The sequence below is a fragment of the Dendrobates tinctorius genome, unplaced genomic scaffold (genome assembly GCF_039654945.1).
Source record: "Dendrobates tinctorius isolate UK_male_01 unplaced genomic scaffold, ASM3965494v1 ptg000038l, whole genome shotgun sequence".
In the NCBI taxonomy this organism is placed as follows: domain Eukaryota; kingdom Metazoa; phylum Chordata; class Amphibia; order Anura; family Dendrobatidae; genus Dendrobates; species Dendrobates tinctorius.
Window position 1 is genome coordinate 21,850,784 of NW_027361706.1, and position 22,937 is coordinate 21,873,720.

General features: G+C 45.8%; 1 protein-coding gene across 1 annotated transcript; it reads left to right on the plus strand.

Moving 5' to 3' along the window:
* Positions 1-389: 389 nt before the first annotated feature.
* Positions 390-19,745, plus strand: LOC141088265 (haloacid dehalogenase-like hydrolase domain-containing 5). Its single transcript, XM_073574270.1, has 8 exons — positions 390-658; positions 9,921-10,130; positions 10,526-10,638; positions 12,428-12,521; positions 12,818-12,851; positions 14,448-14,622; positions 16,321-16,509; positions 17,576-19,745. Exons 1-8 carry the CDS (start codon positions 551-553, stop codon positions 17,976-17,978), a joined length of 1,326 nt encoding a protein of 441 aa, XP_073430371.1. The 5' UTR covers positions 390-550; the 3' UTR covers positions 17,979-19,745.
* Positions 19,746-22,937: the final 3,192 nt, after the last annotated feature.

The window sequence follows — 22,937 nt, forward strand, 5'->3', positions numbered from 1 at the left end:
CATTAGTTTTGCCAAAGCAAGTGTACAAAAGGGAATAGGGATAGGGACTGTAGGGATGTTGGGTAGGGGCAGATCCAGGATGGGGCTATAGAAGTCCATGGCATAGGGAAGGTGGATGGGGGCAGATCCAGGGTGAGGGCCATAGAATATATATCTATCTGTGTGTGTGTGGATATAGATATTTGTTGCATTTCGCCTCCATTCTCCTCCCGTGTAGGTGCACAGGGCCGGGACTCTGGGGCCGCTGCTGCCCGTCACCTCCTCCCGCCGCCGCTACTGTTATTGTCTCTGACGGAAGTGTCTCCTGTCCCCATATAGGGGCTGGTCCTGGGCGGGACCTGTGTGTGTTCTCTGATTGGCAGGTTGTAATCGTGCAGTTGTCACTGATTGGCTGGGGTCCGCGCACAGCTGAGCTATATCCCGGGAGTCGCTACACATCAGCAGCAGTGAGGTAACGGCGGGCAAGCGGCGCTGACAACGGAGGATCCCGGGGCCACCTGCTCAGATACGGGGCGCTACAGAGCCCGGAGGTGAAGGTGTCCCGGACAGGATGAAGGGGCTATGGCCGTTCTGTCGGGGGCTGCGGCTTCTGAGTACACGTGGAGCCATTAGGGGGCACCCCCGGGCCGGGATCTGTCTGGCCACCGACGAGTCGCAGGTAACGCCGACGGTTGTAGCTCTTATTCGCTAATTCATCCTTATAGCCCAGGTGTACGAGGAGCGGGGGAGGGTCGGGGGCTATCGCGATAGTGAGATCGGGGCAAGATCGCATGCGATTGTTATTGACCTGCAGGAAATGAGGCTGCCACATTCCTGTGTATGGTTGTGGTGTGGGGGATACAGGCCAGTGTGATGTCAGGCCATAGGAAGAGCTGTCCCTGTATGCACAGAGCTCACTGTCCATAGAAGTGATATGGGGTACAGGCAGGAAAGGTGCAACGTGTGTGCCCGGGACCACCGCAATACCCCCGGCCAGTGTGTACTGTGTGCCCGGGACCACCGCAATACCCCCGGCCAGTGTGTACTGTGTGCCCGGGACCACCGCAATACCCCCGGCCAGTGTGTACTGTGTGCCCGGGACCACCGCAATACCCCCGGCCAGTGTGTACTGTGTGCCCGGGACCACCGCAGTATCCCCGGCCAGTGTGTACTGTGTGCCCGGGACCACCGCAATACCCCCGGCCAGTGTGTACTGTGTGCCCGGGACCACCGCAATACCCCCGGCCAGTGTGTACTGTGTGCCCGGGACCACCGCAATACCCCCGGCCAGTGTGTACTGTGTGCCCGGGACCACCGCAGTATCCCCGGCCAGTGTGTACTGTGTGCCCGGGACCACCGCAATACCCCCGGCCAGTGTGTACTGTGTGCCCGGGACCACCGCAATACCCCCGGCCAGTGTGTACTGTGTGCCCGGGACCACCGCAATACCCCCGGCCAGTGTGTACTGTGTGCCCGGGACCACCGCAATACCCCCGGCCAGTGTGTACTGTGTGCCCGGGACCACCGCAATACCCCCGGCCAGTGTGTACTGTGTGCCCGGGACCACCGCAGTACCCCCGGCCAGTGTGTAGTGTGTGCCCGGGACCACCGCAATACCCCCGGCCAGTGTGTACTGTGTGCCTGGGACCACCGCAGTACCCCCGGCCAGTGTGTAGTGTGTGCCCGGGACCACCGCAATACCCCCGGCCAGTGTGTACTGTGTGCCCGGGACCACCGCAATACCCCCGGCCAGTGTGTACTGTGTGCCCGGGACCACCGCAATACCCCCGGCCAGTGTGTACTGTGTGCCCGGGACCACCGCAATACCCCCGGCCAGTGTGTACTGTGTGCCCGGGACCACCGCAGTATCCCCGGCCAGTGTGTACTGTGTGCCCGGGACCACCGCAATACCCCCGGCCAGTGTGTACTGTGTGCCCGGGACCACCGCAATACCCCCGGCCAGTGTGTACTGTGTGCCCGGGACCACCGCAATACCCCCGGCCAGTGTGTACTGTGTGCCCGGGACCACCGCAGTACCCCCGGCCAGTGTGTAGTGTGTGCCCGGGACCACCGCAATACCCCCGGCCAGTGTGTACTGTGTGCCCGGGACCACCGCAATACCCCCGGCCAGTGTGTACTGTGTGCCCGGGACCACCGCAATACCCCCGGCCAGTGTGTACTGTGTGCCCGGGACCACCGCAATACCCCCGGCCAGTGTGTACTGTGTGCCCGGGACCACCGCAATACCCCCGGCCAGTGTGTACTGTGTGCCCGGGACCACCGCAATACCCCCGGCCAGTGTGTACTGTGTGCCCGGGACCACCGCAGTACCCCCGGCCAGTGTGTAGTGTGTGCCCGGGACCACCGCAATACCCCCGGCCAGTGTGTACTGTGTGCCCGGGACCACCGCAGTACCCCCGGCCAGTGTGTACTGTGTGCCCGGGACCACCGCAATACCCCCGGCCAGTGTGTACTGTGTGCCCGGGACCACCGCAATACCCCCGGCCAGTGTGTACTGTGTGCCCGGGACCACCGCAATACCCCCGGCCAGTGTGTACTGTGTGCCCGGGACCACCGCAGTATCCCCGGCCAGTGGGTAGTGTGTGCCCGGGACCACCGCAATACCCCCGGCCAGTGGGTAGTGTGTGCCCGGGACCACCGCAATACCCCCGGCCAGTGTGTACTGTGTGCCCGGGACCACCGCAATACCCCCGGCCAGTGGGTAGTGTGTGCCCGGCACCACCGCAATACCCCCGGCCAGTGGGTAGTGTGTGCCCGGGACCACCGCAATACCCCCGGCCAGTGGGTAGTGTGTGCCCGGCACCACCATGGTACTCCTGGCCTGTAATGATGCTCCCAGAGGTGATAAATGATCGGTGGTATTGGCGGATGCTGGACCCCTATAATGTGACCTGTAGGATGACCTACCCTGAGGATAAGTTGTCAGTATTGTGAGGCTGGGACAACCCCTCTAAGCCTTTAATAAATCTCACGATGCAAGGGGGGCTCTGCTGATAATCTAGTGCCCATGGGGGCGGACATACCATTAGTGCAGCCGCTCTGGGGCTCACGAGGTAAAGGGACCACTGCCCGCTCCAAAGCAGCGGGAATGATGCATTATGATGAGTTATTGGACTGCAGAGGGCCCATATACTGTTCCGGCACAGGGGCCCCTTGTGTCTGTGCCGGCTCTTGGGCCATCACAGTTGTCAGGGTTGGTTGTCAGATGTGTCAGCGGGTTTTTCAGCTTCAGCTGAGCCTGTTCTGCCTTGGGGTCGGGGCAGTAGAGCCCCTGATGGGAGTGTTCAGCTGAAGGCCATACCTGCCTTACTGATAGTAGTAAATGTCCTTTATAAAGGCAGAGCCAGACGGCCGTATAGATCTGACCGTGATGGGAGCGTGGTGCCCGGACTGGCCGGCGGCTCTCCCTACCCGAGCTTCATATATTTCTGTACAGCTGTCACTATCGGGCCGCTGGCCAGTCCGGGCATTGTGGTCTGATTTATATGGCCGTATGACAGCGCCCTGTTAGTAATGAATGAAATGGCGATTATTTTGTAGGTCGTGCCTTTCCACTTCATGTGCACGGTGTAGGACGGCTTTTATATTTGTGACCTGTGATGATTCCGGCTCTGTCCTCCCTTCCTCTGGGGGGTCTCGCTCCCACTGGAAAGCTAATTATGTAATCAGCAGGTTGTAAGGACGCTGAGTGTCTCCTGCTCTGACAGCCGCTCGCTTCCGATCAGTGTCATATTCTGCACTTCTGATCTTCACTTCCATCCAAAGAAAATACATTTATCCAAAATAGCGCCCCCCCCCCCCCCGATCATTCATGGGACTGTTCTTTCTGAGACTGAAAAATAATAATAATCGTTATACATCGCTGTCCTATTCCGCAGCGTTTTGCAGACATTATCATCACTGTCCCCGATAGGGAATGTAGATTGTGAGCCCCATCAGTATGTCTTTGGAACGTGGGAGGAAACCGGAGAGCCCAGAGGAAACCCACACAAACACGGGGAGAACATACAAACTCCTTGCAGATGGTGTCCTTGGTGGGATTTGACCCCAGGACCCCAGCGCTGCAACGCAACAGTGCTAACCACCGAGACACCATGCTGCCCATAATTAAAATATATATCTCATTGCACTCTGAGTCCTCTGTCCGCTTCATTCATGCACTGAAGACCCCCCATCAGTAAGTGATTCACAGATGCCTCTGTATATGTGCCCTCAACAGTACCATACCTGAGGGTCCTTCATCCTCTGCTTAGACAGCAGGATGAAGTAGCAATCTGGTGGCTCCTTGCTCCACCATCCATTGTATTCAACTGTATCTGTGTCCTAAGGACATAAATGTAATGGTGTGGGTACATGCACCCTTCAGAATGACTTTTGCACACGCTCATTAGATGCTTCAATGTAAAACTTTTAAGGATACTTTGAGACCATTTCCTTTCTGTGTATGTCCTTTGATTATTTCTTTCTGTCCACTCCTTATCTGGGGATTTTAGTTTATAGCCGTCTGATCTTCTCCTATAATTGGATTACAGTAATTTGTTTCATTGTCTTTTTACGATCTTTCCTGCAGTGATCACGAGATTACTAAAGACAGGATTTATTGTAACCATCTCAAAGCGAACACCTTCCTGTAATGAGAGACAAGGGTGTGTCAAATTTAGAAATCTTGCAAGTTTTAAATTGGGACTTTCTAGACTGATTCTTGTCAGGAAACAACACATGTACTGTATGTACATGACAACGAAGAGACTCTTGTCCTGTATTTTGCATTGAAGTATCTAATGAACTTATGCAATTGTGCCATTGTGAAGGGAGGAGGGGAGCTGTGACATCCTGTGTTATCAGTTATTGTAATCCTGCCTCTGTTGATAATGAGCCTGTTGAAAACTCTTCCTGAAATGGCAGAAGAAATTTTGCCAAAGTTTAAGAAAAATACATGTAACAAAAACCTGCATTAATTAATGGGTAACTTTCTGATCTCTTCCTTTAATGTGCATTTGTACCAGATGACCTGTACCATTAAATAGCCAAAACTAGAATTGTAAGAGGACGAAACAGTCGTTAGTATGATCATTATCGCCTGACTACATGGGGCGATATGCTTGCGATAACCATTTTAATGCTGGCATGAATGATCCAATCGCCGGAGCGTTATGTTCCTTCATTGGGTGATTGCTGACATGTCTTATACAAGCGTTCCTGATTAGTTGATTACTGGTTCGTCTAATGATGAGGCCGTTAATTTATTCCATCACTTATGTTTGTTTTTTTTTTTTTTTTTTTTTTTTTACTTTATGCCTTTTATTTTCTATAAGAAACAGACAATCTTTTGTAAAGGCGATTTCCTTTCTCAACCATTCATAACTCTACTGGGAATATCTGTATATGCCGGGCTGGCCACAGGTGGTGAGAGATGATGGACACAGCTTAGTGCGGTGCGCTGCACTGCTTCCGTCTCCCTGTCCACTTATGGTCGTTGGCATACAGACACTGATATTCCTTTTTGGCCATGAATCACTGGTGTTGGCGATAAACCTTTTTAAGTTTCTGTAAACACACATGCACTGTGGTTTACATTTACGGTGGAAACTACGAGGCATTGCCAGAGCCACGTACGATGGACCCAAGTGATTTCTGCCTGGCACTCCTAACTATGACCGCCAACATAATCTCTGATAACAGTTTAAATATTAACAAATGTATATGCTTTATGCTCCTACGCTGGATCCAGATCCTTACATAAGTGCAGAACCAGAACAACTGTCAGTACAAGAATGCAGCGCCAGAATCACCGTTAGTACATGTGTCTCTCACAGAAAACCTAGGGATAGATTGTAGTCACAGATCCCATCTATTTATATCCTCCGCTTCTATATATACACTCCAGGACTGTGACCTCCTCACATTATGGGACCTTTGCTCCAGGGCTGGTTTATGACCTTGGGGGGGCTGCTGCATTAAATGATTTATGTAACCTTGGGGCAACAAGCTTGTTTATAGCACCCAAGGTCATGGTTCACAGGTGGAAATGCTGCGAGGATGCAGCCTACAAATTGTGTGATCAGTTCAGTGCACTAGTTTCCTTTCCATAGAACAAAAGAACATTGTGTGTCCCAGGTGCGGAGCTCTGTATATACATACACGACATATAGTGAAAGCCCTTCTGTCCAGAAAGTCTGGTAGTTCACTTCCTTTTTAAAGGGGAATGCTTTAAGTCAGAAAATATCTGCGTTTTTGTTTTCCACCCTTCTTGAAACAGCGCCACTCTCTCTCATGGGCTGAGTCTGGTATTGCATTTCCATTTTATTCACTTAAATGGGGGCTGAACTGTGATGCCAGACACAGCCTTTGTACAAGAGTAGAGCTGCCTCTAAAAAATGGCATATTCCTTTTTGAAATCCTGCACTATCCCTTTTAAAGAGATGTGTAAGGATTTTTTTTCTTTAATTTGGCAAACCTCATCAAATGGGTTTACACAAAAAATGCAAACTTAATGTTCCAGCCCCTGCTTGTCTCTGCTTACTTCTTATCATGTGCCTTGCATCACATGACTGAGGCAGTGATTAGCTGCAGCGGTCAAAACATGGCTGATGTATGGAAAGTGGTGGCTCTCTTTGTATTTAATAAATATATATACACACACACACACACACACACACACACACACACACACACACACACACACACACCATATACATAAATTAGGGATGTGACAGAGGTAAGCCAAAAAGGGTGGAATAGTAAATGATTTTGCTCAAAAAGTGCCAAGTGTGCAATGAAATCTACCCAATAATATAGCCTGGAGAGACGGTGTATCCAGACCAGGGAATAAGACAGATGTCCATGAAGTTTGTGTACCAAAATCAGGGACAGGAGGTACAGGGCAAAATAGAAATAAGTACGGGGGGGGGGTTATTTATATGGATACCACTAAATAAAATGGGAATGGTTGGTGACCCAGATCGGCACGCTGAATTTGCAGAATGGTCAAAACCAAAAATTGGAACAGGACCCTCAGTTTACACAGAGCACTATGTTTAGTGATGAGACAAACTTTTTTGGGTGGGACATTTATATGGATACTCCTGAATATAATGGGAATGGTGACAGTTTTCTTGCGTAGGGTGTCTTGCATTGAAATCTGCTGCAATGACCCGGGTACTGCACTCACCAGACATCAACACAATTTCTATCCGCTCCTCACGTGTTAACCTCTGCGACATATCAATGTTATGTTAAAACCAAGCACACCATTGTTTGTTTTTTCTTGTAAAATTCTCAATAAGATTGATGTCACATGACCCTCTTCCCATTGGAAACAATAAAGTTGGATCCAAAATGGCCGCCTTGGTCACCACCCAACTTGAAAAGTTTTCCCCCTCCCATATACTAATGTGCCACAAACAGGAAGTTGATATCCCCAACCATTCACATTATATTTAGGTGTATCTATAAAAATGGCCCACCCTGTAGTACTATAAATGCCCACGAGGTTGCCTGAAACTCTGTGGCGCCACCCACCCCGCGCGTTTCGGCACCGTGCCTTCTTCCGGGAGAGTCGGTTAGCACTGTATAGTGGCTCACGGTTTTCGTTTTTATTTTTGGCAAACATCAAGTTTGTGATGTATAAACATTTCCAATATTCACCCTTATTTTTCAAGACTTCTGCCCTGGTGCCTGGATATCATTTTCTGGGCCAAATCCTGACTGATGACCAACTGCCCATTCTTACCTAATCGCTGCTTGGAGTTTATCACAATGTTGGCACAAGCTAATGTATCCATCCCTAAACTATCATAACATATAATTTACACCATTTAGTACAAGTCAAAGGGTTGAAATAATGCAATGACTGGATTTACAGTTTTCCTTATAATTATAGTAAACCACTTTACCCTGGAGTCTCGTACATAATCGTTGCCAAATTAGGATTTCTCAAGGTTCCTAAGCCAAGTTACCTCAAATTACCCCAGAAGACATGATCGTATCCAGTCATGGCCAAGAGGTGTGACGCTGAGTTTGATGCTTCTGTGTCTTTTAGTTCTTGTAGTCGGATGTTTCTCTGGTTACTGAAGTACAACTATAAGATTTTACACCTTTTAGTTACAAATCCATCAAGTTTATGTAAAGTCTCAACATTTACAGTGTTGACCTTATGTTTCACGACTTTTGCCCTTCGCCCTGGCAGTGGGATTATCATCTTGTGGATGAAATGACACGTTATTGTCTAATCAGTTCTTGGAGTTTATCACCATTTCTGTATTTTTGTTTGTCCATGGTCATTCTTCCAGATGTCCTACACAGTCTGAAGGAGGCTTCCTCAGAGAAAATAACTACACTCTTCCAATCACTGTACTTCCTGAAATGTCTCTCCTGTAGCCCCCTTCAGACTGTTTGGGACATCTAGAGGAATGATTGTTCGGAGAAGAATAGGTGAGCCCTACTATGAGTTCTATGTCATTCCAACAGTAAAGCCTTCTGAGAACATTCATGTGTGGGGGCTTTTCATCCATGGAGGAGGCTCGCTCACAATTTTGCCAAAGATCACAGCCATGAATAAAGAATGGGATCTAAACGTCCTCCAAGAGCAACTTCTCCCAACGATCCAGAAGCCATTTGTTGATGAACAATACTTTTTCCAGCATGATAGAGACCACGTCACAAGGCAAAGGTGATAACTAAGTGGCTCGGTGAACAAAACATTGACATTTTAATTCTAACCAGGAAGGTTCCAGTGAGAACCTGTGGTCAATCCTCCAAAAAGTGGGAGGACAGACAAGAATAAATAGTCATCAGTCAGGGTTTGGCCTAGAAGATGATATCCAGCTTCCAGGGCGAAGGGCAGAAGTCTTGAAAAATAAGGGACAAGACTGTAAATATTGAGGCTTTGCATAAAGTTGATGGATTTGTTAAGTTTAAATACTTATGAGATGTTGACCATAACAGTAAAAAAAATGCATCATAGTGATAGATCTAAGAACACAGAAGCAGCAAACTTTGAAAACCAAAACTTTGTCCATGTCTCCTATTGACCGTGACTGTACATGGTCGTGTCTTCTGGGGTGATTCGAGAACGCTTGGCTTAGGAACCTCGAGAAGTCTTGATCTGGCAGCGGTTGGGTACGAGACTCCAGTGTAAAGTGGTTTAGTCTGGTTTAATATGTAATTATAAGGAAAACTGTAAAACCAATCATTATATATTGCATCATTTGAACTATTTGTACAGATTGGTGTAAATTATGTATTGTAATTCTGTACGGATACATGGTGTTCCTGGGATGTGAACATTAGACGATCTAAGAGTCCAAAAAATGTTTCCTTAGGGATGAATAGGCTTTCTTGTTATTGAAGGATGTAGGCAGGTCAGGACTGCAGGTAATGACGCGCACAGGGCTTATTGATCAGAAATGTGAAAAATGGCATTGATCATGCCTCACTATGATGACCCATTATGGCATATGTATGTCACAGAGAGACCCTCCACCATCTTGTAGGCTAACTGTACGCCTAAGATTAATGTTGGCTAAACCCAATAATCTTGCCTTGACCAGCCACTCATCAAAGTGTACAAGGACTTCCTAACTGTACCCCCATTGGCCGATATTGGGGCAGAGGACAATTCACCCTTTGGGTTTCAACCTGTCCCCCTCTCTTAGAAGAGGTAAGCCGGGTATTTTCCCCTTTTCCAATCCAGAATACATACACTTTTGGCCATAATGGGCAAGAGGGAGATATGGTTGGACTTTAAGGTGAAGAACCACAAACGAAGAGAAACTCCTAAATCTGGTGACTCCCACCTGTCCATAGACCTATGTAATGCTGGGTTTTAATGGCTGGCATGTAATTCTACATTGTCGTACGGCCAACCATAGTTTTCCCTGGCTACAACTGTTGACCCAAAGCATTTTGTTTATTTTCAGTCAAGTTTCCAGCCGACGTTTGGACTGTTGTTTGACATTGATGGGGTACTGGTCCGAGGAAAGACCCCGATTCCTGCTGCCAAAAAAGCCTTTCAGAAGTTGGTGAATAGCCAAGGACAATTCTTGGTGCCGGTCGTCTTTGTCACTAATGCTGGAAACTGCCTTCGTCAGACCAAAGCCGATCAGCTGTCGGATATACTTGGTGTGCCGGTGAGTGGATCTCATCGCCATCATTGTGTAGAAGATGAGATGTGTATAACAGGGCTGTGGAGTCAGTAAGCCAAACCTTTGACTCCGACTCCTCAATTTCCATGATAGCGACTCCACCAAAATGGGCTCTGACTCCACGACTCCGACTCCACAGCCCTGACATAAGAGTTGCTTTGTTCATAGGCCCACAGCTTAAAAATACAGGTGACTTCTTTTCTTTTTTTCTCAAAGTGCCCAGCTATATAGGAACGTGCAAAGAGCTAAAATGGCCTATACAGTAATTTTATTTTTATTTTTTGAAAGTCAAGTTTTACGTTAGTTTGCACTCTCATAAATGTGATATGGTCGTGTGATATCGCTGTTTATTGTTCATTTTACCACCTCCGTTTTTCCAGATTTCGCAGGATCAGGTGATGATGTCTCACAGTCCTCTGCGCACCTTCAGACAGTATCACGATAAATGTGTCTTGGTGTCGGGACAAGGACCCGTTCTGGATATTGCAAAGTAGTATCCTTTCTATTGTGATATCACATGAGAAAATTAGATTGAGTTGGTTTTACTGGTTGGCCACAATACCTCGTAAATGGTGGTAGTTTCCTGCTAGTTCTGGAGACAGATATTTTATTTGGAGAATTTTGTCATCCCTAGGGACAAGCACAGTTTTCAGTGATCTTAAGATCTACTATGTGTACTCACCAGACGTCCTGTTCTATTAAAAGGTTGTTTTCAAGATCCCTGAATCATCAGGAGCACACTGCTCCCCTGCTGCCTCCTGGCTTCCTGCTGGCCTGGGAGCATTGTGCTCCTGAAGATTGACAGTTCGGAGTAACCATATGGCTGAGCTGTTGGCCGGTATTGTGTCCTCTCCAGTGCTGCTAGTAGGGTAGGCATCGTTGACCAGATCCAACGACCCAGCCAGCTTCAGAGCTGTGCTCATTGCCTGGGATACTGGCCACCTCTGATAGGCTGCACAGGTGGCCAGTAACCTATGCAGAAAGTAGCAAATAGTGATGAGCGAACATGCTTGGATAAGGTGTTATGTGAGCATGCTTGGGTGCTAACAGTGACTTCGGCATGCTTGAATACTATGTCCGAATCCCCGCGGCTGCATGTCTTGTGGCTGTCTTACCGCCGCGAGACAGGGGCACGTGTACATTTTTTCTGTATCCCTTTTAATATGATCACCCCCACCCCTACATTCAGTACAAAGCTAGACCTATCCGAGAATCTGACATCTGTTGAACATCCGTCCACAGCTCTGACGTCATGGTTGGCCTGCTGAAAGACTATTTGCTATATAGTTTCTCTTATGGCAAACTCTGTAGTCATTGTTTGACCCTGACCTCAGGGGACTACTTTAGAGACATTTAGGGTCCGTAATGCTTTAAAACCTTTGGTGCCTGCAGGTTATGCCAAGATTCTCCCATTGGGACCTGCATCTTATCTGGAGAGCAGGACCTTATTGTGGACCATCAAGAATGGAGAGGAGTTGGCCACCAATGTGTCTGTCTTCATTCACTGGTATGGGAGTTTTGAAAATTGTCAGGCAAGTGAGCTCAGAAACTTTCTGGTTAATGGAGAGAGCTGTGCATGTGTGGACACACCTTCACTGACAACGGAGCATGATGGGTCCCTGTTCTCCAAAAAGACCTAGGACCTTCAAGTATTGTCTGGATTCAGGCCACCACAACATCTGCCACTGGTCATAGACCACCTTGCCTGCTTTATGAAGAACTGTTCTTTATACCCAAACTGATTCTTGGCCTGCAGAAGTTTAAGATTGCCCTAAAATGATCCTAACCGCCAATGATAGAAGCAGAGTGTTTGGGAGATGACCTGTATACCCATGGATGATGTCCTCTTCCAAACTCACACTAATCCTCCTATGGCTCTCCAGAGTTGGCGGTGTAGACTGCTGAGCAAGTACTGACATGGAGACAGTCACGGGTCAGTCTCTGATCTAGATTTCCCGGGTAATAATCTCACTTTAAGTCCTAAACAAATGAGGATAATCTTTTTCTAGTGAACATTTACAAGAAGTGGTAAACTCCAGCTGCAATGGTCCTTGTGTCTCCAAACTTTAGAGTTCAAGTGGGTGGAGGAGGACAAGGTTCAAGACTTTCTAAATCAATTCTTGGAGGACTCCTCCATCACTGCCATCATCTGTACTCCAAAGGAGTATGTTCCGATGTCAATTTAGGTAAAGCAAGGCAAATAGACTGGGGAAACTCGGGGTTTGGAAGCCACTTGCATCTGTTTTTTTGTCTTCATTCATTTTCCTTAATCTAGCATTCAGTTTAGGATTTTCGAATCCTATCACAATAGACTCTGTGCGGGAGTCTTACCCCTTCCTGGACATGGTGGACCATAGGAGACGACCTAAAATTCTGGTAAATGTTGAGCATTTCTATTTTTCACCTTTTGGATGATGAATTGTTCATACCGTTCTCCTCCACGTGTGTTTGTCTCTACCTTCTTACATTGCCATTTAGTTTTCCGTGTCGTTGTGACCTAGTGCCAGCCGGATTATCAGCTTCGGACATAATTCCGGTTCCCCTCGGGCTGTGACCTTTAACTTTAGCCATAAAACCTGTTCTGTTTTGTGTGTAAAAAGTTTTTAATAACGTTTAACCAGTTCATGAGAAGTAACTTTGCCGTAATGTCTCTTGTGTTTTGTCTTTTAAAGCCATCTACAGCGGTGGAGCTTCCAAAAATAGAAGGTATGCTATTCTTGTATCTTTCTTTTGTTTTGTTTTTGTTTTTTTCCATTGGAAAGTCAGAGTGCGCTTACTGAAGGATTCTCCGTTAATTCATTCTGCAGTCAGCAGTAGACAGTGCAACACAGAGGCCATAAAAGGCAAACGGGGCAGAATTTGTAATTAAACCCAATAATAAAAAATATAATTTTAGCCCAAACCCTATCCATATCCTCCTGATATCGGACACATATTATCTTGATTATAATGATCCCTCATGGTTAATGTTTGGTGGGAACGACAGAGCTGCACAAGAAGCCGGGTTATTTTAGACTTTTAAAACATTATTATTCTCTGAGGTTGGTCTGTTACCAGAATCATTACTTCTGTTGTCCTCAGCGAGACAGAAAATACGTAAAATTGTGTAAATGACAGGATGGATAGACATGGTAATGATGTAAAAAAATGGAAACAAAATAAAAAAAACAAAAAACTATTCAGTGAGGAGTGAGAAACACATGCAGAAATCCCTGCACTTAGATTTGGTTGCTATCAGTGAGGATATGGAAGGTTCTGCCACACTGAATGCACTTGGGCAAATCATCAAGATCCACATCTGGCAGCTCCTTTTGCAATTACTGACCAATGAAGTCCCAGATGCATTTGAGAGATGAGTTCGGAGACCCTGCAGGCCATAGTAACATGATCAGTGGACACAGGATGCTCCTAGCAGCACGAGCAAAATGCAGCCTAAGATCGGTGGTGGGAAGTGAGTGGAGCACCTGTAGCTGGACGTCTGGCTCATAAACTGCTTCTGATGGTTTGTGTGAACACTGTTCGATATCCCATGCTTGGTATGTGACGTCCAATTTGACTTGCAGTACAGAATGGATCATTCATAGAACCAGTAGAACGGCCTCTTCTCCAAAGTGTCCCAGGAGCCTTTTTTATTTTTTGGTTTTATTTTTTCAACAACATAACTTATGGTCGCATGTCGCTGGTCCTGCTGTGAGCAACCTGCATGGCATAAGGTACCGTCACATTTAACGATGCACCAGCAATCCCGACCGCGATACGACCCGGTCAGGATCGCTGGTGCATCGCTAAATGGTCGCTAGTGAGCTGCCAAACAGGCAGATCTCACCAGCGATGCAGCAGCGGTCGTTACTTACCTGTCAGACGCGGCAATGAAGAAGTCCTCCCGCACGCGTCACTCGTCGGCGCCAGCAGGAAGTGGCCGACAAGAAACTGCCCTGGACGTTCTCGCGCGATCAGCGATAGACAGCGGGGGAGCCGGTCGGAGGTAAGTATCACACTTAGCGATATCGCTAGCAATATCGCTGCTGCGTCACAAACTCGGTGACGCTTAAGCGATATCGCTAGCGATCTCGCTTAGTGTGACGGGGCCTTTAAACATGCTACCATCCACTACAGCGTCTCCAGACTTGTCTCCCATTGAGCACATCTGGGACATCATTCATCCACAATTGCAAAGGCAGCTGCCAGCAGTGGATCTTGACTATTCAGTTCCAATTTTTAGGCTTATACAATTATTTTTTTACCATACAATCGTGCATAATTATTAATTCTAGGTTATGTGTTGCATTCTTCCTCTTTCAGCGGTGATTCTTTTTGGAGAGCCTATTAGATGGGAAACCAACCTTCAGATAATCATCGATGTTTTACTGACTGGTGGTCACCCCGCCAACCCCCATCAACCTGACAATAATCCACACATCCCTCTGCTGGCTTGTAATATGGATCTGATGTGGATGGCTGATGCCCGATCTCCCAGGCAAGAGCTTTACCAATTATAAATAACCAAGAAGAAAAAATGGATGCAAGAGCAAATAATTGAAAAAATAAATATATTCAATTTTTATTACTAATTATACATAAATGACAAACAAAAATGCAGGATGAAAAATTCCTATAGTAAAAAAGGGAAATGGCGACACCCAAGTGCCACATCCAATATGGTTGGTATGCTAATTAATAATTGTGCCAAAACAGGTTACAAGCAAAGTTAATCCAAAGAAAGTACTTAGAATTATATACATACTAGCTTGGCCCGTGCAAAATTTTTGCACATTGGTCATCAGGGGTGCAGGCAATTTCAGAAAAAGCAAACTGGTGAAATGTAAATGTATTTCATGAGCTGATGAACACAGGTATTTATATATGTAGATTGGTAATACAATAAATTGTTTTGATAAGTAGAGGCCAAAAAATGTTTTCCGGTTGAGGTGCCTCCTGCAGGTCATTGTGTCTTTCTGCAGGTTTATGAAAATGAATGTTTAAACTGTATTTAGTGATAAAATCGTGGATATGTGGTTTGTTTGGCTATTTTCTTGCTGAAGGGGGCAACTTTACCTTTCAAATGGTGTATCGTGTATGTGTGTGGGGCGAAGTAATCAGCGAAAAAGCAGTGCATGTTTGCAAATGTGTTGGTAGTGTGCTTTGGGGTACTGTGGTGCCACCTGCAGGTCATTTTTCCTTATTGCAGGTTTATGAAAATGAATGTTTAAACTGTATTTTGTGATCAAATCATGGATGTGTGGTTTGTTTGGCTATTTTCTTGCTGAAGGGGGCAAGTTTACCGTTCAAATGGTGTATCATTTGTGTGTGTGGGTGCAGTATGAACGGGGATACAAAGGAAGCACCGAAAAACAGTGCCTAGAAATAATAGAATAGATAATAGTGCACAGTAAAAGCAATCATAAAAACCTCTTTCGGTATAACGTAAACAAAATATATAAAGTGACAAGTGCATCAACGTGGTCATATCAGACCTACGAATAAATAAAGGAAACCATTTATAATACAAAAATGTGCAAAACAGTCTAGTGCAATTGAAAAAGCAGTGACCATGGAAAGATGCAAGATCCTGATAGGTATAAAAGCCAAGTGGTCAGCAGGCATACAGAAAATAGAGGAACCAACCTTGATAAAGACGTGGAGAGAGGGACCCCAATGCTCGTTTCGCAATCGTGCTTCTTCTGGGGGCGTAGTCAATTTGACCAATTATAGTTAGTTACTTTCTGTGATTGTTTTATCAAACTCTATAGGGGGTTGTCTAACTATACTTGGGCAATGAAAACCTCCTGGGCCATCTTATCACAAGGCGTCTCTTCTACAACTCTTGTTTCTCACCCCAGGCACTGCTGTAGGACATTGCATGATTCCCAAGTCCCCAATGAGGAGTCTACAAAAAGAGTGTTTTTGGTACTCTCCCATAAAAATCTACCTTGTAGCATTCATTGGGGGGGGACAAAGTACTCTCCCTTGTGTGCGAGTACCAAAAATCCTCTTTTTCTTATGGCTATGCCGACAGAAAAGAAAGATTGCTCTTGGAAGAAGGGGAAGAAAAAAAAAAAATTTTTAAATTGGTTGCATTGGAAAGGGGTTATAATATTTTACGTTTCCACTATACTTCGTATCAGATCGAGAAACATTTGAAGAAATTTTCAAAAATGGCTGTTTTTGATTGCAGGTTTGGCCATGGGATCTTCATGGTTTGTTTAGAGAACATCTATAAGAAGATAACAGGGAAGGAGCTGAAATATGAGGCCTTGATGGGGAAACCCAGCGAGGTGACTTATCAGTATGCAGAATACCTCATCCGGACCAAAGCCGCGGAGATGCGGTGGGATAAGCCTGTGCAGACTCTCTATGCTATAGGGTAATTACCTATGTAAATGCTATTCTGCTTCACAGTGTCACTATTCCATCTAGATTGGGGGGGGGGGCGACCAAATGGTCATTTATCATTTACTTGCCCAAGACAAAGCGGTGGCCATGTCATGAGCCTTTTTTTTAAATTTCTTGGAGTGAATGGAGCTGCCCCTGCGAGAAACCAATTGGCGCCTGGCTGCCTGGTTACAACACTTAGTATTGCTTGGGACACGTCGTGTAAAGATGTTGTGGAATAAATAATTTTGGTGCTTTCTACTTGGGAAAGATGAAACCAATATGTCGAAAATATATCGCTTTACAGTGTCAGTGGGGGGGGGGGTGTAATCATTGCAAGTCATGACTACAAAGGACGCCTACTGCCGATCACTATGATAACGTGCAGGCTAATGCTGCAGATTAATGAAGCCTCTATTTGGCCCCGAAAAATACAAAATTCATGAATTGCTTACATCACTACACCCAGCAACCCCCAGTGGCTGGCATACAGCTTTTGGTTGCCCCCAGTGGCTGGCTGGCAGGCAGCTTTTGGTTGCCCCCCCCCCACCCAGTGGTTGGCATGCAGCTTTTGGTTGCCCACCCCTCCCCTGTAGTTGGTTGGCAGTCTGGCAGGCAGCTTTTGGTTGCCCACCCCTTCCCTGTAGTTGGTTGGCATGCAGCTTTTGGTTACCCACCCCTCCCCTGTAGTTGGTTGGCAGTCTGGCAGGCAGCTTTTGGTTGCCCCCAGTGGCTGGCTGGCATGCAGCTTTTGGTTGCTCACCCCTCCCCTGTAGTTGGTTGACATGCAGCTTTTGGTTGACCCCCAAGGGGTTTGTTTGACTGGCAGGCATGCAGCTTTTGTTTTCCCCCCTAACCCCAGCGGTTGGCATGCAACATTTGGTTGCCCCCCCCCCCTCAGTGGCTGGCTGGTTGGCTGACATGCAGCTCTTGGTTGCGTGCCCCCCCCCCCCCCCCTCCAGTAGTAGTTGGCTGGCTGGCATGCAGCGTTGTGCGCATATTGTTACAGGAGTCTGAATGTTAAGTTATAAACGTCTTTCCTGGTTTCTATTCTGCAGGGACAACTTAATGACTGATATCTATGGTGCTAACCTCTACAACCGCTACCTTCAGAGCAGGAACTCCAGACAAGGCTCCAAGACGTTGGTACAAGCCGGCTCCGGAGGCCGGGTAGCCACAGTGCCTCAGGAGGCGGAGGCAGCTTGGGAAAGTGAGCTGGACTTCCCCAGCGCTACTCAGTGTAAGTCCGTCCTTGTCTGCACCGGGATCTACAATCCTCATGCCGAAGTGCCTGCCGATCCATCACAGTCCGTTACCGAAACAGTGTTTCACGGTCATCGGGATTTCAGGATTGATCCCGCCTTGGTGGAGCCAGATCACATCGTCCCTGACGTTAATGCTGCTGTTGACCTGATCTTCCAGTTAGAAATCTTTGTGCCAACCAGTAATAACAGGACATAATAGAGATTTCTTTATAATTCTATATATCAGGATATAACCCAGTAAACCTCAGTTTCGTTTTTTTTCCTGCACTTTACCAGTTCCCAACTCGTATCTTTTTTCCTTTTTTTTTTTTTTTTTTTCTACTCCTTTTCAATAACCATATTTGGGCAAGTTTTTAAGACCTTTTTTTTTTTTTATTTATATTGTTACCTGCAATAGTAGGTAGACTGTACAATAAAAGTTACCAGAACACTGCACACAAGGTGAGGGTCTGTGGATAGGATTATGTGCTTTATTCCGTTAGTATATAGATGATATGTGACTAAGGGCGGCTTACAGGGATACTTCATCCACTAGGATTATTGGCTGTGTAGTCTCCCGACCTGTATTCGCCACTCACTTGCTTTTTTTTTTTTATTTGCTAGTAATAGGAATGAAATATTGGGCAATTGCATTCTGTTTTATTAATTCCCTGCTCTTGCCATAATTGGAAAATACTAGATTAGTGTCTAACATGTTGACCAAGCTAAAGGGAGACCATAAGGATCTGGAGACCATAAGGAACTGATTTCCTCGCATCTTGCCTGCTATAGCTGTAAATTTACACTCTTTGAGAAAGTATTGGGGCATTTCAGAAAAACTCTCAAATATTTGAAATATTTGAGATACATAGAGTATTTTTTTTTTCTTTTGCTCAAATAGATTAACAGGAATCTGTCACCAGATTTTTGCTATCGTATCTAAGAGCTGCATGAGATGGGGACAAATGCCCTAATTCCAGCAATGTGTCACTTACTAGTCTGCTTGATACAGTTTTTATACAATCCTTGTTTTGTCTGCTGATCTAGGAGTGCTAAGCTCTGTATAACCCCGCCCACAACCTCGATTGGCAGCTTCCGATGTACATTGTCAGACAGCTGCAAATCGCAGATGGGGGCGTGGTTACACAGATTGCCTAGATTGTCTGGCACATGACACCTAGTCCCCTGCAGTGATAATCTCCTGCTATAAAACTGATTGTATTGAAACTACACACCGCAACCTAATAAGTGACCTATCCCTGGAATCTGGCTCTTAGCCACTATATCATACTGCTCTCAGATAACCGTATATACTCCTGTATAAGCCGTCCCCCCTTATTTTGCCACAAAAAAAATGGGAAAACTTATTGACTCGCGTATAAGCCTAGGGTGGAAAATGCAGCAGCTACTGGTAAATTAAAAAATGGATACCAATAAAATTAATTGAGACATCAGTAGGTTAAATGTTTATGAATATCCATATTGAATCAGGAGCCCCATATAATGCTCCATACAGCTCATGATGGGCCCCATAATATGCTCCATACAAAATACACCCCATATAATGCACAAAGGTTAATAATGCCCCATATGATGCTCCATAGAATAATATGCCCCATATAGTGCTCCATAAAGGTAATGGCTCCACAGAATATGCCCCCATATGCTGCTCCACAGAATATGCCCCCATATGCTGCTCCACAGAATATGCCCTCATATGCTGCTCCATATATTATGCCCCCATATGCTGCTCCATATATTATGCCCGCCATATGCTGCTGCAAAAAATGCCATACTCGCCTCTCCTGCTCAGGACCCGGCACCTGAGATATTCACCTGTCCCTGGTTCATGCTGCTCACCGCTGTCTGCCACGTCGTCTGTCAGTGACGTTAAGGCAGCAGAGGGCACAGCGCCCTCTGCTGGCTAAACGTCACTGACACAGGACTCCGCAGACAGCGGTGAGCAGCATGGACCGGGGACAGGTGATTATCGCTATACTTACCCCCCAGCAGGTCTCTGCAGCCCCCCCCCCAGCCCGCTTCTCCCGGTCTCCCTTCCTGCCTTCAGTGGTCACGTGGTACTGCTCATTACGCCCATGAATATGCGCATATTCATGAGTTTAAAGAGCTGAACCACGTGACCGCTGAAGACAGGAAGGGAGACCGTGGAGAGGCGGGGGGGGCTGCAGCGACCGAGCCAGGGGGTAAGTATGATTCTGTAACACCCCCGCTCCCCCTCCCTCGCCGAACCCCCCGGTGTATAACTCGTGTATAAGCCGAGAGGGGGACTTTCAGCCCAAAAAAATGGGCTGAAAATCTCGGCTTATACACGAGTATATACGGTAAATAGGAAAAACCTGCTGACGGATTCCCTTTAAAATATTCTACTGTGTATTCATCTCTTTTGCATTGCATACCTGCGTCTCTTGGGCTATAGACTATACATTTTGTGTATACAAAAACACATGGAGTAAAGACCTCCACCAAAAATAATAATAAAATTATTTTTATTCTCAAAAATTCATAATTTTGACAAAAAATACATAAAGACAGGTCACATGATTAAAGAGCTCCATATGATGAAGGATTCACGTGCAGAAAAAACACACATGCAGCAATACTAAGAGCAAAAAGGGTAAAAGGTATGTATAATGGATATACAAGGATAAATAAAGTGCCAATGCTTCAAGTCTTAAAAATATCCAAAAAATCCCACAAAGTGACCCCCTCACAGTAATAAACTGTCACAGCATAATAGCTCAAAATCTTAGTTTGGAGGCCACATATTGAAAACCTGTTCAAAACCGCTTACCCATAGCTGATCAGTATGGCACACGTGTAGCCCCCCGACGCCCACGCGAAACGCGCGTAGGGGCTACACGTGTGGCATACTGATCAGCTATGGGTAAGCGGTTTTGAACAGGTTTTCAATATGTGGCCTCCAAACTAAGATTTTGAGCTATTATTCTGTGACAGTTTATTACTGTGAGGGGGTCACTTTGTGGGATTTTTTGGATATTTTTAAGAAAGACTTGAAGCATTGGCACTTTATTTATCCTTGTATATCCATTATACATACCTTTTACCCTTTTTTCTCTTAGTATTGCTGCATGTGTGTTTTTTCTGCACCTGAATCCTTCATCATATGGAGCTCTTTAATCATGTGACCCGTCTTTATGTATTTTTTGTCTACATTATGAATTTTTGAGAATAAAAATAATTTTATTATTTTTGGTGGATGTCTTTACTTCATGTGTTTTTGTATACAAGGTATTGGGAGTTATTCCACAGCTAGTGCATGTTATGGGGTGGCCACCACGGGTCAGGGCCACCTGTAATCATATGTTCACTGCCCTTGAAATCTTGTTTGCTATACATTTTGTGTAGTCTCATCCGGCAAAGGTTTACTCCCTTCTATCTGTCCTATAATGGTGGAAAAGGAGCAGATGGAAGGAAATAACATTACTACATGTTGCCCTACACAGGAAAACATTCACAGGTCCAGTGAGACATGGAAAGTCTGTGGCCAGAGCCCTGCGAACCCCGTCCTACCTGTAGGCATCTCCAATAGCTCTTCTAATAATTAGGAGAGGTGCAATAACGCGCGGCATGGTGCCACCAAGATGACCGGTGAGGCTGATGCCAGCAAATAGGAGGAGGTTTTCAGAGGTTTTGGGCCAAAATGGCCACTCGACCAGGGTCCTGTATATCTTTATTACAAATATCCTAGAAAGTTTGCAGAGTTGGGCATAAAGATTCTTCTAGTTACTGTATCTTTTTATAGGTGCATTGGCAACATAGCAGAAATGGCCACAATGATGACCTTGCCCAATGATGGGCGCAATAGTGGATGTGCCAAATACTGGGTATGGATATCATGGATTTAGAATTTGCAATACTGCATGGTCAATCTTCCAGCTGGACGGTCGGCCAATATTTTATGCACAAACGCACTGGTGGCCTATGGAAACTCTTAGTCCATAGTCGCCGGTGTGCAATATACCAAGGTGGTGCTGGATATCTCTTCACTGTGTAGAAACAGAGCTGCTTCTGCTCCACAGCAGGATTTTATGACGTCGTAGGATACGGACATGTTTCAGTGCAATATTTCACGTAAATATTTTATGCAACATTTTCACTATTTTTATAGGGCATTTTAAATGATACTGAAACATTTTGTCGTTTTTTTTCTTTTACTGTATCTCTGACATAATAATGGGCAACACATGCCCAGGTTGTGACTTGAATTATTTTTGTTGCCTGCCTTTTGTTTGGTGCATGTTTGTTAATAAGCAAAATCCATGATGTATATCATCTTTTTGAGTCTGTTACAGAATATTCTCACCATACGGTTGTAATAAATGTGTCTTATACAAATACTGTTTTTGTTTTTTTCCACCCTCTTCTGTCTCAACTCTTTGGAAAAGATGTCTCTAAACGCCGTCATACACATTAGACTAAAGTGGGACCGAACCCAAGGATTATCTAATGTGTATGGATGGGCCAAGCTATGAAAATAAAAACCCTATGGGTGCTCATCAATAGTCTATAGCATCCTATCCCCAGGTAATTTTCAAGATGATTTGTGATAAATTGATGGCTGAGAATTGGGAATCATGAGGAAGCAGCCATCATTTAGAGTCCTCCCACGAGGAGCACATCTCTGCCGAGCTTTACAGGAAAGTTATGGAGGCTTACTGGGAAAGAAGATCACTTATAAGAGGTCTATCAACGTAAAAAAACAAAAGCTACATACAGGCAGCCATACATCTAAAATAAGATATTCTCACCCTTTTACCGCCCATCATTACACTGGATTTATAGCCCGTCAATGGATCTGAATACACATTTCACACAGAAGCAGATATGTGGTTTTGTTGGAATGAATTGTTACAAATGTCACATGATAAATTGACCCACATAAGCTGTAACAGTATCCTCGTCTGTATTACACCACCACAGAACAGGACTTGGATCAGTACATGATTCTACGTTGGCCAAAGTCCAGTTCTGCAGGCGTGAAGGATGTCTGGGTGTTCTGGCTACAAGACAGATGATCAACTGCTTTTTCTATAACGCATCATTCATACATAACTTTTTTTTTTTTTTCACTTTTGTATCCATCAGTGTACAATCTACTGAGTTTTGGGGTGCCAGTTAATAATAATTAACATGA